Source organism: Ctenopharyngodon idella, chromosome 10 (assembly GCF_019924925.1).
Source record: "Ctenopharyngodon idella isolate HZGC_01 chromosome 10, HZGC01, whole genome shotgun sequence".
Classification (NCBI taxonomy): Eukaryota; Metazoa; Chordata; class Actinopteri; order Cypriniformes; family Xenocyprididae; genus Ctenopharyngodon; species Ctenopharyngodon idella.
The window spans coordinates 29,823,787-29,838,004 of record NC_067229.1 but is presented as its reverse complement, the minus strand read 5'-3'; the positions used below and the strand labels follow the sequence as shown (position 1 = coordinate 29,838,004).

Sequence of the window (14,218 nt, the reverse complement as noted above, 5' to 3'; positions counted from 1 at the left end):
ATGTAAATATATGGGTTTTGATCGTAATTTATAAGAAAACCTTTCAGTTCAATCAGTCAAAAAAATATAGAACAAGTCAGAACAGTATGAAGGTCTTCTGCAAGGTGGCCATGTTGTTTAGTGTCAAAATCACATGATCAGTGAATCAGCAAATAATCAACATCAAGCTTAAAGGGGTGGTTCATTGCGATTTCACTTTTTTAACTTTAGTTAGTGTGTAATGTTGCTGTTAGAGCATAAACAACATCTACAAAGTTACAGCGCTGAAAGTTCAATGCAAATGGAGATATTTTCTTTTAAAGAATTCTCTGGAAAAGGACTACAACAAATGGCTGGTAGGGACTACAACGAGCTTCTTCCCGGGTTCGTGACATCACTAACCCTAGAATTTTGAGCTAAAACTTCACATACACACTCTAGGGACATCAGAGACTTATTTTACATCTTCTAAAAGTGGCATTATACCACCCCTTTAAAACGTCATGGCAGAGCATGACAAGTGGACAAGTCAACTAGTCTGTGCCACTCCTACCACCTACTGGCAATTATCATTTCATAGCTGAGGGGCTGAGAGAGTGACGAAGCTGAATGATGTTTTTGTTTTTGTGATTGTAACAATAGTTCTGGCTTAAGAGATAGAATGTGTTTATTAATAGGCTATTAAGAGTGAAATATAAGATAACATTGTTAAATATAAAAGAGATAATAAAATAACTGCAGACACATTGCCTACAATGTTTTGTCTGTCTTTTTTTCTCATTGTCTGATTCTTTGAAACAGGCCTCCGAATTGCAGAGGCGCAACATAATATGTTGTTTTGTGATATGTAAAAATATTTTCAAATTTGAATAGTCATTGGGTTGTCTAAATGATTAGTCAATTAGTTGGCCTTGTGCAATGTGGCTAAAAATGATTAAAGCTAAACATTATTTAAATCAAGATAAACTGGTCAATATTCTGCATTCAAGTTACGAAGAAAGTGTAAACTGGCATCATGTCAGTTGTAGGCCGTAGCATAAGGTTTTTGAACTGCAAGAGTTTTACACTTTCTTCATAAGTAGAACACGGAAGGCGGTCTGGCGGAAGCTAGATATTTTACTTCATAACTTGTTAAATATGGATTTTTTTTACACAAACGCATCGCTTCGCTTCAGAAGGCCTTTATTAACCCCCCGGAGGCGTGTGGAGTACACGTTTATGATGGATGGATGTGAATTGAAGCACTTTCTTCAGCTCATACTTGTGAACCCTGTTCACTGCCATTATAAAAGCTCGGATGCGTCAGGATATTTATTAAAATATCTCAGATTGTGTTCATCAGAAAGAAGAAAGTCATATACACCTAGGATGGCTTGAGGGTAAGTAAAGCTTGGGGGAATTTTCATTTGAAAGTGAACTAATCCTTTAACTAAATGGTTGTAGAATGATTAGTTAAAGGGTTAGTTCACCCAAAAATGAAAATTCTGTCATTAATTACTCACCCTCATGCCGTTCCACACCCATAAGACCTTCATTCATCTTCGGAACACAAATTAAGATATTTTTGTTGAAATCCGATGGCTCAGTGAGGCCTGCATAGCCAGCAATGACATTTCCTCTCTCAAGATCCATTAATGTACTAAAAACATATTTAAATCAGTTCATGTGCGTACATTGGTTCAATATTAATATTATAAAGCGACAAGAATAGTTTTGGTGCGCCAAAAAAAACAAAAAAGCGACTTATATAGTGATGGCCGATTTCAAAACACTGCTTCAGGAAGCTTCGGAGCGTTATGAATCAGCGTGTCGAATCATGATTCGGATCGCATGGCACTCCGAACTGCTGATTCGACACGCTGATTCATAACACTCCGAAGCTTCCTGAAGCAGTGTTTTGAAATCGGCCATCACTATATAAGTCGTTATTTTGTTTTTTTGGCGCACCAAAAATATTCTTGTCGCTTTATAATATTAATATTGAACCAATGTACGTTTTTAGTACATTAATGGATCTTGAGAGAGGAAATGTCATTGCTGGCTATGCAGGCCTCACTGAGCCATCGGATTTAAACAAAAATATCTTAATTTGTGTTCCGAAGATAAATGAAGGTCTTACGGGTGTGGAACAGCATGAGGGTGAGTAATTAATGACAGAATTTTCATTTTTGGGTGAATTAATCCTTTAATCATTCTGCTCAATCCAAATCAATGAATAAAAAATAATAATAAAAAAAAAAAAACACGTCTGTGCTGCAGTTATACTGATGATTCACTTATGAGTTCATATTTCTTCATGCTGAAGACCAGATGGTCACATCACTGCACATGTGCTGAACGTGTGTCCTTCTTTTTAACTTAATCTCATAACAATAACCTACTGTAAATCAAAGTATTTATGTGCAGATGTCAACAGAAAGAACACAATAAAAGCAAGCGAAAATCCCAATGAAGAACAAGACAAAGCTGTCTAAAGTCCTGTCACCAGTCTGTAATCTCTTCATGTAAAGAAACATGATTGTGCTTGATACATAGGATTCAGAAGAAGACAATCAGGTGATATAACCAGTCATGGGACAACCTGCAGAAATTAGTTACACTAGATCTCCTCAATCTGTCCTTGCTTGACTGGTTTTGAAGCTGGGGTTCAGGTACTCCCAGGGGGTTGCAAGAGAAAATTTGAGATAAAACAAATGCAAAATGTTTCTTACCATCAAGAAATACAAAAACAAATATGCATATAGTTACGAAATATATTTCTTCAGACCTCCTTCCTTGCAACATTTTAATTGTTGTAAATGTTGGAGATGTTGTATTATTCTAGAACTGACAGTTTTGAAATTATACTAATCTTTAAAAGTGCTGTACAAGTATTATGAATTTAATTAAAAAAATCTTTCCATTTAAATCTTTTCCAGATAACATTTTAATAATTTATTTAGGCTTTAGTAAAAAGAGAAACAAAACTAATCATTCATTTTTGCATCATTCTACCTAATCATTCTTTATAAATAAGACACTTGGTATTTTTCAAACACAGTTTAAATGAGTCTACATACATGAAAATATACAGCTGCCTGCATATTTTAGGAAGGGGGTTCCTCGCAAGGGGATCCTAATATTTGGGGGTCCCTGGCAATAAAATATGTGAAAGCTCTTGACATAGGTGGATTACTTGGTTTACTGGAATAAAACGCATTATGAAATGGTCATCCAGGTCAAGACAGACAATCCATCACAGTTCACACCCTGAAATATAAAACAAAACAGGTTGATGCTGGCTTACAGGCCACTTCCATGCAAACCAGAATGCAAAGCAGACCACCATTTGAAACGTTTAGCAATTTATATCTAGCAAAAATGAAAAACGATCTGAAATATCTCCACAGACTAGTGTGTGCAGATGAAGTAGTATAGAGGGAGGATTGTATTTCAAGACATTTAACAGCAAGACTGCTTTGCAGTGCAGAGTAAATTTCTTATAGTCTTATGGACTCCATATCTACACATAGTACACATAGTACACATACACTGCTTGTTAACGCAAATATCTAATCAGCCAACAACATGGTAGCAACCCAATGCATTTAGGTATGTAGGCACGGTCAAGACGATCTACTGAGCATCAGAATGGGGAAGATTTAAGAATGTGACTTTGAATGTGGCAGATGGCTGGTCTGAGTATTTCAGAAACTGTTGATCTACTGGGATTTTCACACAAACCATCTCTAGAGTTTACAGAGTATGGTCCAAAAAAGAGAAAATATTCAGCAAGCGGCAGTTCTTTGGGCGAAAATACTTGTTGATGCCAGAGGTCAGAGAAGAATGGTCAGACTGGTTCGAGCTGATAGAAAGACACTAACTCAAATAACCACTTGTTATAACCGAGGTCTGCAGAAAAGCATCACGTCGAACCTTGAAGCAGATGGGCTACAGCATCAGAAGACAAACTGGGTGCCAATCCGGTCAGCTAAGAACAGCAAGCTAAGGCTACAATTCACACTGGCTCATCAAGATTGAACAATAAAAGATTGGAAAAATGTTTCCTGATCTTTCAATTTCTGCTGCGACATTCAGATGGCAGGGTCAACATAACTACATGAAAGCTTGGATCCATCCTGCCTTGTATCAACGGTTCATGGTGGTGGCGGTGGTGTAATGGTGTAGGGGATATTTTTTTGGCACACTTTGGGCCCCTTAGTACCAACTGAGCATCGTTTAAATGCCACAGCCTACCTGAGTATTGTTGCTGACCATGTCCATCCATTTATGACCAATCCTCTGATGGCTACTTTCAGCAGGATAACACACCATGTCACAAAGCTCAAATCATCTCAAACTGGTTTCTTGAACATGACAATGAGTTCACTATATAATACTGTGTATATCAACTGTGTGATGCTAACATGTCAATATGGACCAAAGTCTCTGAGAAATGCTTCCAGCACCTTGTTGAATCAATGCCATGAAGAATTGAAGCAGTTCTGAAGGCAAAAAGCGGTCCAACCCGTTACTAGCAAGGTGTAACTATTATATAGGGACATTGATCAATTAACAGTGACATTGATCAATTATCATTAAAAAAGGGATTGGAAAATCAGATTGATATATTTGCCACATATCAAAAATGGAAATATAATTTAATTTAACAGCTGATTTGGTTTTTAAAAAGCTGGCAGGAACTTTATCCCTTATAATGACCAAAAAATATTTGACCAGTTCCTTTTCTGTTTTCTGCACTCTGGATCTTTTCTTCTTTCAAAAAATGCCCATAGGAGGTCCAAGAGATCTGATCCAGTTTGAAATCGATTGAGAGCAATTAAATGGAAAACAAGCTGGTCAGGTCCGATCTTGTGTAACCCAAGTTGCATCTCCAGCAAGGAGAGCGAGTGTCGCTGCCAACTGAAAAGCCCCGTTTTGACACACATCAGTGAACAGGGATGTGTTATTCTCCAAAGGCAGATATTTACTGCTCACTCAGGACCACTTCTCAGCCAGTTAATTAGCGCTCTGTGCATTGGGTGATACCCTGCAGCCCGCGGACCGATTTCTCCACTCGGAGCAGATGTGCGCACATGCACACTCACACACGAACACACAAACCAACGCGCATGGTATCAGCCAAATAACACACAGACACCAAATCATTCAGGAAAAGACGCACAGGCTGAGTAACTCAATCCTCCAAACATAAAAGTGACAAGGGGACCATTAAAATAGAAATGTGACAGCAGAGACATGCCACACATTCCAACTGTTTGCTATTACTAACAGCGGTCAGCAATTCATCTTAATTTTGATGCCACTTGCTTTTGAAACAATGTTTGACAGAATCTCAAATAGAGCAATCGGTAAAATGAATACACTCTTATGAGATGGGACAACAGCTGTAGTGTTTCCCCACACCACCAGTATTTTGGGCTCCCAACAATACAAAGACTTATTGTCAGGAAAGCCTGAGAAAGTGGGTAAGCTGGGTGCTGCAGATCTGTGGGAGAATGTCTTGTGGCCTGTCAGTGTTTGCAAACAACAAGCGAATCCTGCAAGAATAAACTGCAGCAGAGCAACAACACCTCCCTAAATGGAGCAATGCCTAATGCCATTATCATTTAAAATTTAAAATAAATATCTCCAAAGTCATATAAAGTGTTTGTATCTCATCAAATGTATAAAGGTGTGGTCACATTTCCCGTTGCTCAGCAAATTTTTGTGGGCGAAATCCAGTCATTCGAATAGGAACCCGTGTGATTGGGAGTTTTGCGCAGGAGTGAAAAGTTCCTTACGCAGATTTTACAAATTGGCCAGGTGAATTTGCTGTGTTGACCAGCACAAATCTGCTTGGTTTGAAAGTGAATTTCATTTGAGCTGTGCTTCATGCATCACTACACAACTGACAATGAGCAACGGATCTTTTTTTGTCTGCGAAAATTTCTCTAATGTGCCCGCACCTTACAGATTATTAAAAAGAATGGGAAAAGCTGTAACACTCCATGTGCCGTCTATGGCTCTATCTTAACAGTTTTTATAGAGAAAACCAGTTTTTTTTATTTTGACCACAATTTATTATACTATTATTTAGGGAAGTAACAATGTATCGTGTCACAATATATCGCAACACAAAAATGCAACAATATCGTATCATGGATAGTGACAATATGTGTTGTGCATAGTTCACTAAAAATGAAAATTACTGTGAGAAAAAATTCAAGTTTACAGAGTTTTAGTGTCAGTACTACATTAAACTACTAATGTTGAATATAATGTATAATAATGCAATGGGGGAATATTTGTGGGTCCTGATAATGCCAAATGTCTTATGTTACCAGTAAAAAGTGTCTTACATTATTTTAAATATATCTAGTCAGTGACAGAGTGCAAACATATTCATCTAAAATAAATCTCCTTTTACCTAATGTCTTGGAGTATTGCAATAATATTGTATCGAATCGTGACATGAGGGTATTGTTACACCCCTACTATTGTTGTCAGATTCTTGTTTTAATATAACAATGACAGTTTCTGGAAATTTTGCTTTATCCACATTAAAGTAAATAGAAGCTGTACTTGCATGACTGGAAGTAGCTGCCTATGGCGCTGAGCGACATCTTGCCTTAAAAAAAGACTTTGGTATTAGGAAACCTCTTAAATTCTGTCACCATTTTCTTACCCATAATGTTGTTCCAAACCTGTATGAATTTCTTTCATCAGTGGAACATAAAAGAAGATTAAAAAAAAAAAAGTTTTTTTATCCATGCAATGAATGTTTGAGACCCCACTGACTTTCCTTGTATAACTGACAAAACATCTTCTTACTTGTTCCACCAAAAAGTTCTATAGGTTTGGAGCAACATGAGGTTTGGAGCAACATGAGGGTGAATAAATGATGACTGAATGTTCATTTTCAGGAGAACTATCCCTTTAAACTATCCCTCTTGTACGGAGTGTATGACCAGTATATTATGATGGAAGGTATAAAGCGAGTATTAGGTTAGCTCTTGTACAAAGCGAACGGCAGGCTTGTCCTAGTGGTAATGGCCAGTATGATGATGGGAAGTATTAGGCGAGTATTAAGCGAGTGTAAAGTTACGGCTTGTACAGAGCGGACGGCAGGTTTGTTCTGGCGGTTAGCCAGGGTGAGGAAGGGAAGTGTTAAGCTGGTATCGGGTTACCTCTTGTACAGAGCGGGCAGCAGGTTTGTCCTGGTGGTTGGCCAGAATGAGGAAGGGAAGCGTGCAGAGCTGCGGATGCTGCAGGGCCGAGTGGAGCTCCGTACGCGCCACCTCCAGATCCTCCTCCGACGAAGCACTGTCCAAAACAAACACCACCCCCTGAGAGCCCTGGTAGTACCGGCTCCAGTACTTTTTAATTGAATCCGCTCCTGCAACACAAAAAAAAGGTGGTTTTCCTGTCAGACATAAATCAGATGGTGCTCATGGTGAAAACAACGCAATGCTTTAAAAAAAAAGAGAGAAGTTCAGGAAAACTTTTTGGCAACCGAGCGGGAAATGGACTACAGCGTGTTTCGACACAGTATCAGTTCGAACATTGCTGGAATGCATTTGGTGAGGACCCTGACCTCCTTTCAAAAATCATTGCGGATATTGCATTATGTATTTTTATGACTTCAAGAACGCATGCCAACTCGCACTCTCGCTCAGGGAGGCCTGTGGGAAAAGCCGTGTCCAAATGAAGAGCGCTCAACGCAACAGTGTTTCTTTAAAGTCGACCCTGAGAGCATATTAAAATGGTTTCTTCTGATGGCCAGTCTACAGCACAGTTCAAATGGGCCCACTTTTACAGTGAACATATGGTTTCTCTTGTGCACAGCAATTTGGGGGTACAAAAATGTGGCCACCAAGACACACAAGCGCAGCATGGCTTTGGTTAAAGTGAGTCACTGCAGGGCCTGTACCCTAACCATGAAAAAACAGAGACCAGTTAGTCTATACCTCTTGTCCTTGTGAGTTTTCTGATTGGAATGCGCCGTATTAATTACTAGCATGCCTCGTGTGCATCATCTCCAGCCCTAAAAAAAGTAGCTTTATTTCTGTGTTTTCATCTTAAAGTATGAAATAATAAACAGAATGCTATTCGAAAAGGTGGCGTCTTAAATCAATGCCAGACAGTAATCGACAGCTTTATTCAAAGCTCTTGAAGTTCGGCCAAGACGTATAAGCTGTTTGCTTGACACTAAGCAGCTGCGCAATCCTTTTTTTTCCCCCTCGCTAAACACACTGGACGCGAGTTTAACGGTTCCACTTCCAAACTTCTGAGCCTTTGTCACACCACAAATTGAGCTCTTAGTCATGCCTCGCCAAATTATCAGCACTAAAACTGTTCTAGGGGTCTCGGTTCACGTTTGGAAACAGACTCCACCTATCAGATTGAGTTTCAGAGCTCGACTCCCCAATATCATCGCTGTGTATGATGTACAATGTAATACTTCCAGTTCTCATTAGGTATTATCCACTGTGGTATTCAGCAACAGCTTTCCAACCGCTGACATGCAAGCCTGACAGCAATAGCAAACACACTTTGCGATAGCTGGCCAAAGAAATAATAATGTTTTCTGCAGATGTTTAGATAATTTGTGACTCACAATAAATATTTGGGATCCTCACAGACAGGCCATGTCCGAGGCTGACTCATCTAATTAAGAAGCGTTTGATCTGCTGTTGCCATTTTAGCAAGCACTATTAAATATTAATGCACAATTACTTAACATATACAGCCTGATATTTCTTTCCTATATGGCCTGGTTTTTCCAAAACACAACGTCCCATCAGTCACAAATATGGATCAACATTGTCTTTTCTGGTATAATTTTACTCAAAGTCTCCATCTACTGGCTGTGAAAATAAAATCAAAACACTGGGAGGTCTTGTGGAATCTTGGGCTTTGAAAACAGTGTTTTACTTTCATTTCAAATGCATAAACATGTGCATTAAGACGAGAACAATGTGACGGAACAAAACAGCATTTATCAGTTACGGCCCGGTGCATTACAATCTCATGTGATAATGCAACTAAAGCACATTTTCGCAGAAATCATTACATCATGGCTGGGGTCCAGAGAAACAAAGAGAGAGAGCCTGCTAAGTGCTTTCAGATGGCCGCTGCGAGATGGTAAATGTGAGCATGTGGGGCTCCCTTCTCTGGTGTGCCTGTCAGCCTGGCAGATCGCACAGGGTGTCATCGTGACACTGATGGGAAATGCGCACAGACAGCGCGGCACTTTGAACGTCTCCTGGCTTCCTGACATCACTCATGCAGACCCAAAACACGGGCCAGACGGGCAGACCAACCAATAACATGAGAAAACGGTAAACCGTCTCGATGGCCACGGCGGAAACGACGGGAGAGCCAGCATGTCAAGCAGGCACACAACCTCCATCAATAAAGTGTGACATGAGCCTTCCGCGTCAGGTTCAAGGTTAATGTCCCAGCCGTAACCCTACACTGATGTTTTTGGGGAAAAAGAGGTCGCGCTCCGCAGGCCCCTGACACTGAGCTGAACTCGTTGGAGGTCTGGAGGAAAGGTTTCCAAAATGCTTAAAAAGAAAATAGGACATAATTATACCAGTTTTCAAGGAGAATTCAGAGGTTCATCAATTTAAAGATGACTTCCCAATGTGGGCTGTTTCTCACCAAAAAAAATCTCCTATAATAATTCACTTTTAAAGGATTAGTTCACTCAAAAATCATTTACTTTCTTCTGAGGAACACAAAAGGAAGAATGTGCAAGTCACTCTCTTCCATGCAGTTAAAACTGAAACCTTCAAGCTCCAAAACAGATGCAAAAGCACCATAAAAAAAAAAAAAAAATCATGAATGTGGTTAACTCGTGCACTCAAGTTTTTTGTTAGGAACAGACTGGAATTTAAAGCTGCGAAGAAATGGAAGTAGCGACAGAACTTTCCTTCCATATTGTGACGTACATCTCAGAAAAAAATGTGGGAATGGGTTCATCCATTGAACTCAAAAATGAATGCGACTTGCAGTCGACTGTGGAGGGGCGGGTTTAAGCGGACTAAATGATTGGAAAGTCCCGCATATGTCAGAACAGAGAAGTCTTTCGTTTTCAAGGAAGATTGAGTCCTGACATTTTGATTAATTATTACGAGGTCAGAAAAAAAAAAAAAAAAGTGAAACATGCATAGATTGATCATTCACAATAAGATCTACAACATACATTTACAAAGTAGATACGGTGAACTTACTTTTCATGTAGACTTTAATCTTGATTGAATCCTTTTGTGTTTTCTACGGATGTATGTACAAGTTTGGCATGACATAAAAGTTAGTAAATGATGTAAGCATTTTCATTTTTGGGTGAACTGTTCCTTTGAAAAGGTGACATTTTCTTTTTTTCTAATGCTAGAGGCTTCAATACATATGGCTCAGGTGAAAACGCCTCCCTTTAAGAATCCTCAGTTCCAGCATTTATGTATCCCGCTTTTTTTCTCCTCACCTATCCATCCCTCCCTCCCCCTGGGGATCCCTGCATCCTCAACACCCTCTTATTCTTATCATCACTCACTCATTTTAAAGACAGATTCAAAGCTGCAGCCCATCACTCATACGAAAAAGGAAACGCGGGCCAAGATGGCTCTGGGTTCAGTGAGCGAGTGACATCTGAAACATTTCCTTTGCGTGCTGCATCCAAGCACTGGTGCTTCCTGGGGCTCAATTTACCTTGAAGAGAAAACTATTAGTCATCAAAGAAATTAGTTTGTATCCTTTCTGTTCGGGTCCTCACGTAACATCTGTGTCAAATAACATTCATATTCCTCATGCTGTGTCAGATGATGTGTTGCCAAAGATTACTTTTCAAAAAAGCTCAATAATTGTGAAATAATGACTCTGTTGTTACAGATGTCTCCATAGATATTATTCACTATGGGTCAATGACATAATGCTCAATTTGTTTATCTGGATCTATTAATTTATTCATACTTACAATGACTTGAATGTACTTCTTACACTATCATTCAGAGATTTAGGGCCAGTAAGACTTTTCAGCAAGGACACATTAAGGTGACAATAAAGATATTTATAATGTTACAAAAGATTTCTGTTTTAAATAAATGCTGTTCTTTGATCTTTTTATTCATCAAAGAATCCTGAAAAAAATTTATCAGGGTTTCCACAAAAATATTAAGCAGCAACATTGCTAATAATAATAAATGTTTCTTAAATGCATCAAATCAGCATATTAGAATGATTTCAGGATCATTTAACACTGAAGACTGGCGTAATGATCCTGAAAATTCAGCTTTGCCTTAACGTGAATAAATAGCATTTTAATATATATTAAATTAGAAAACAGATAATTTAAATTGCAGTAATATTTCACAGTATTACTGATTTCACAGTATTTTTCATCAAATAAATGCAGCCTTGGTGAGTGACGTGGCGCAACAAAAGACAATAGTACCCATTATAAACACTGATAACGCGATGCAACACAACAAATCTCAATCAGTAAACTGATGTCCTGTACTATTTCTGACGAAATCCACACACCTGCGCTATTTCTGGCATGAAAGACAAACAGAATTGCAATGGTCGCTTTGTCGCGTCCACAGCCACAAGCTGTTGCGGCGCAGTGCAATGCTTCTGGTGTATACAAGGTGTGAGAGAGCTCTTAAAAATCTTACTGAGACCAAACTTTTCAACAGTTATTGATGACTGCTTCACTGCTTATTAAACATTTGTCCACCAACTTATTTCATACATGTATGACAAAAAAACATAAAACAGGAAATGATATCATAGAGAGGAGCCCTGCAGACCCGCATGACTGTGTGTCAAATCAACAAGTCTCTTAAGGCCCCGATATACTCCTGGCAAAGTTCTTTTATATTCTTCGCTATAGGGTAAAAACAAGTTCGATATACGTGAGTAGCGGTATACTGTTAGTCCACACACGATGCTGTCCACACTGCTAAGAATGTTAATATATGTGCTGCCTGCTTTCCTTTTAATAACAGAATAAACACAACAAAAATAACAGTGGTGAATAATATGTTTGCATGAGCTCTGCAATTCGTCACTCCATTCACGTCATGTTTATTTATATACCACTTTATACTATAGAGTTTAAAAACCAGTAGGTGGTGCTGTGCCCAAACACTGCATGTTGCCTCAGGTCATGTTTGTGATGACATGGACCAAGTTTGGTCTGAATACAACGAAGCATTGTGGAGACACAGCCTTATGTCTATTTTCGCAAGCGTTACGTAAAATTCATTCACGCGTTTTTCGAAAAGGGTTTAAGAAATCGACTTAAATTCTATAACTTTTTGTCGGCATAGTCTGAAGATGATCTGGTTAATTTTTCGTGAAAATCAAAGCAACAGCCTAGGAGGAGTTCGAAAAAGTACGTTTTTCCGAAAATTCAAGATGGCAGAAAAATTTTCATGATGGAAAATGACATCATAGAGTGCAGTCGAATCGAGCAGAGGAATCACAGGAAAAAAGAATTTTGTTTCTAGCCCTTATGGGGCTTCAAAAGTTACTAGCGTAGTGAAATTTTGGACAGGTGGTGGCGTTAGGGGGATTGAGTTAGAGACTCCAAATTTGTTATGGCGACAGATCAGACTGTCCTGTATCTGTGTGCCAAATTTCATAACTTTTCCGCAAGCGGTTCTATGGGCTGCCATAGACTTCCAGAGCAGAAACGGAAGAATAATAATAAGAACGGCAACTGATACAATAGGTGCCTACGCACCTTAACAACTTTTTCTACTATAAAGCAGCTCTCCAGTGTGTTCATGTTTTTACTCGTGGATGTCCAGCCTCGAGGGACTGAACAGAAGAAATGAACTGGAGAAGATTTCCATGTCAAAGAAGGCAGAGCCTCAGAGCCACACCTACCTATTACATAACCGCCACGGACCAATGGTTGTTCAAAGGTGTTTACCAGCCAGAGCAGACTTTTACTGAAAGTTCGTTATTCAAAACCATATGGAACAGCATAAATAAAAAGATACATTTTCTAAAAACTTGGCATCTGTGATTTAAACAAGTTTTTTTCCTTCTCTATATTGTGGACACTCTTATTTGTCATTGGCCCATATATTAATTGTGATTAAAAAAAATAAAAGTAGTATTCTCATGAGCAACAGAGAGCATTTACCTCCGAGTTCCTTGACATTTAAAATGGCATTCTGGAACGGGACAGCTTTAATGCTAAAACCTGTAAATAAAAGTTGAACAAGATTAACAACCGAAGCCATGAGGATTTCACAAAAACACCTCCATTACTGATTACGCTACACTGATTATGCATTACTAATTATGCTACACTGACCAAGATTTAATCAAGTACTCTTTAAAAGACAATCACAAGGTAAAATCTGAATACAAGGGGGAGTGTTTTTAAAGTGTTTGGCAAAGAGGAAGTGAAAAGATCTGTGTTTGTGTTTGCAGGACGTGTCTGGTATTGCTCTATGATGGTGGGCTGACCTGTGGTGGGGACGATGTTGTCTGTTGCCTCACTGCAAAGTCTGGAGAGCAGGCTGGTCTTCCCAGAACCCGTCAGACCGATGCAAACCACGTCATATTCTGGTCTGGGAGGGGGAGGTCCTTTACAGCAGAACGTCCTGAAACACTGAATACGGGACAAAGACAGCAAGAAAGGGGAAAGGGGGAGGAAGGAAAGTTAGAAAGGTTACAACAATTTAGATAAAAACTTCCCACTCATGTTTGTGTTTATGCAATATTGGCAACTTGCGATTCTCCAAGAGAAATGCTGTGGGTGTATGCGTGTGTCACTCTAGAAACAGAAACACATCTCAAAGCCATCTGACATCTGTTGACACCATCTGGTTGAGAAAAAGTTACTGCAAAAGAAAAAAACAAGTCTACCGCACAGTGCCTCCATTGAAATCATATGGGCTGAAAGTCACCACAGCATTCTGGGATAAGTAAGCACCCCAATATATTTCCACCAAAAAAACAGCCCTGTTTTCTGTAAGCTGCTGTCAGAGCCCTTTGGTTGACGTCATGACAGTGAGTGATAAAGAAAATAAAAAATTGGCCAATAAATTTCAACAGAGCAGAGTAGAACTAACCGCCAAAACACACACACACACACACATCAAGAAGAAAGCCCATAATACTGCTTAAACCGATCACATAACTTCACAGATCAAACGCTTCCTACTATATAGTCTGCGCAAGGAAGATCAAAGCATGTTTGACATGCACATTGCACAAGAATGAGGCATTGTGT

At 39.1% G+C, this 14,218-nt stretch overlaps 1 protein-coding gene across 3 annotated transcripts in view; it reads right to left on the bottom strand.

Moving 5' to 3' along the window:
- Positions 1-14,218, bottom strand: part of arl15b (ADP-ribosylation factor-like 15b) — a 46,893-nt gene that overhangs the window by 14,756 nt on the left and 17,919 nt on the right. Inside the window, exons 2-5 of one of the 3 annotated variants that reach the window (XM_051908454.1) lie at positions 13,450-13,594; positions 13,121-13,180; positions 7,149-7,357; positions 3,106-3,228 (exon numbers count right to left, since the gene is read on the bottom strand). In XM_051908454.1, coding sequence (XP_051764414.1) covers positions 3,178-3,228; positions 7,149-7,357; positions 13,121-13,180; positions 13,450-13,594 — 465 coding nt within the window. In that variant the 3' untranslated portion in view covers positions 3,106-3,177. Of the gene's footprint in view, positions 1-3,105; positions 3,229-7,148; positions 7,358-13,120; positions 13,181-13,449; positions 13,595-14,218 lie in introns of those variants that run through there. The other 2 variants (XM_051908452.1, XM_051908453.1) reach the window with 2 other exon arrangements.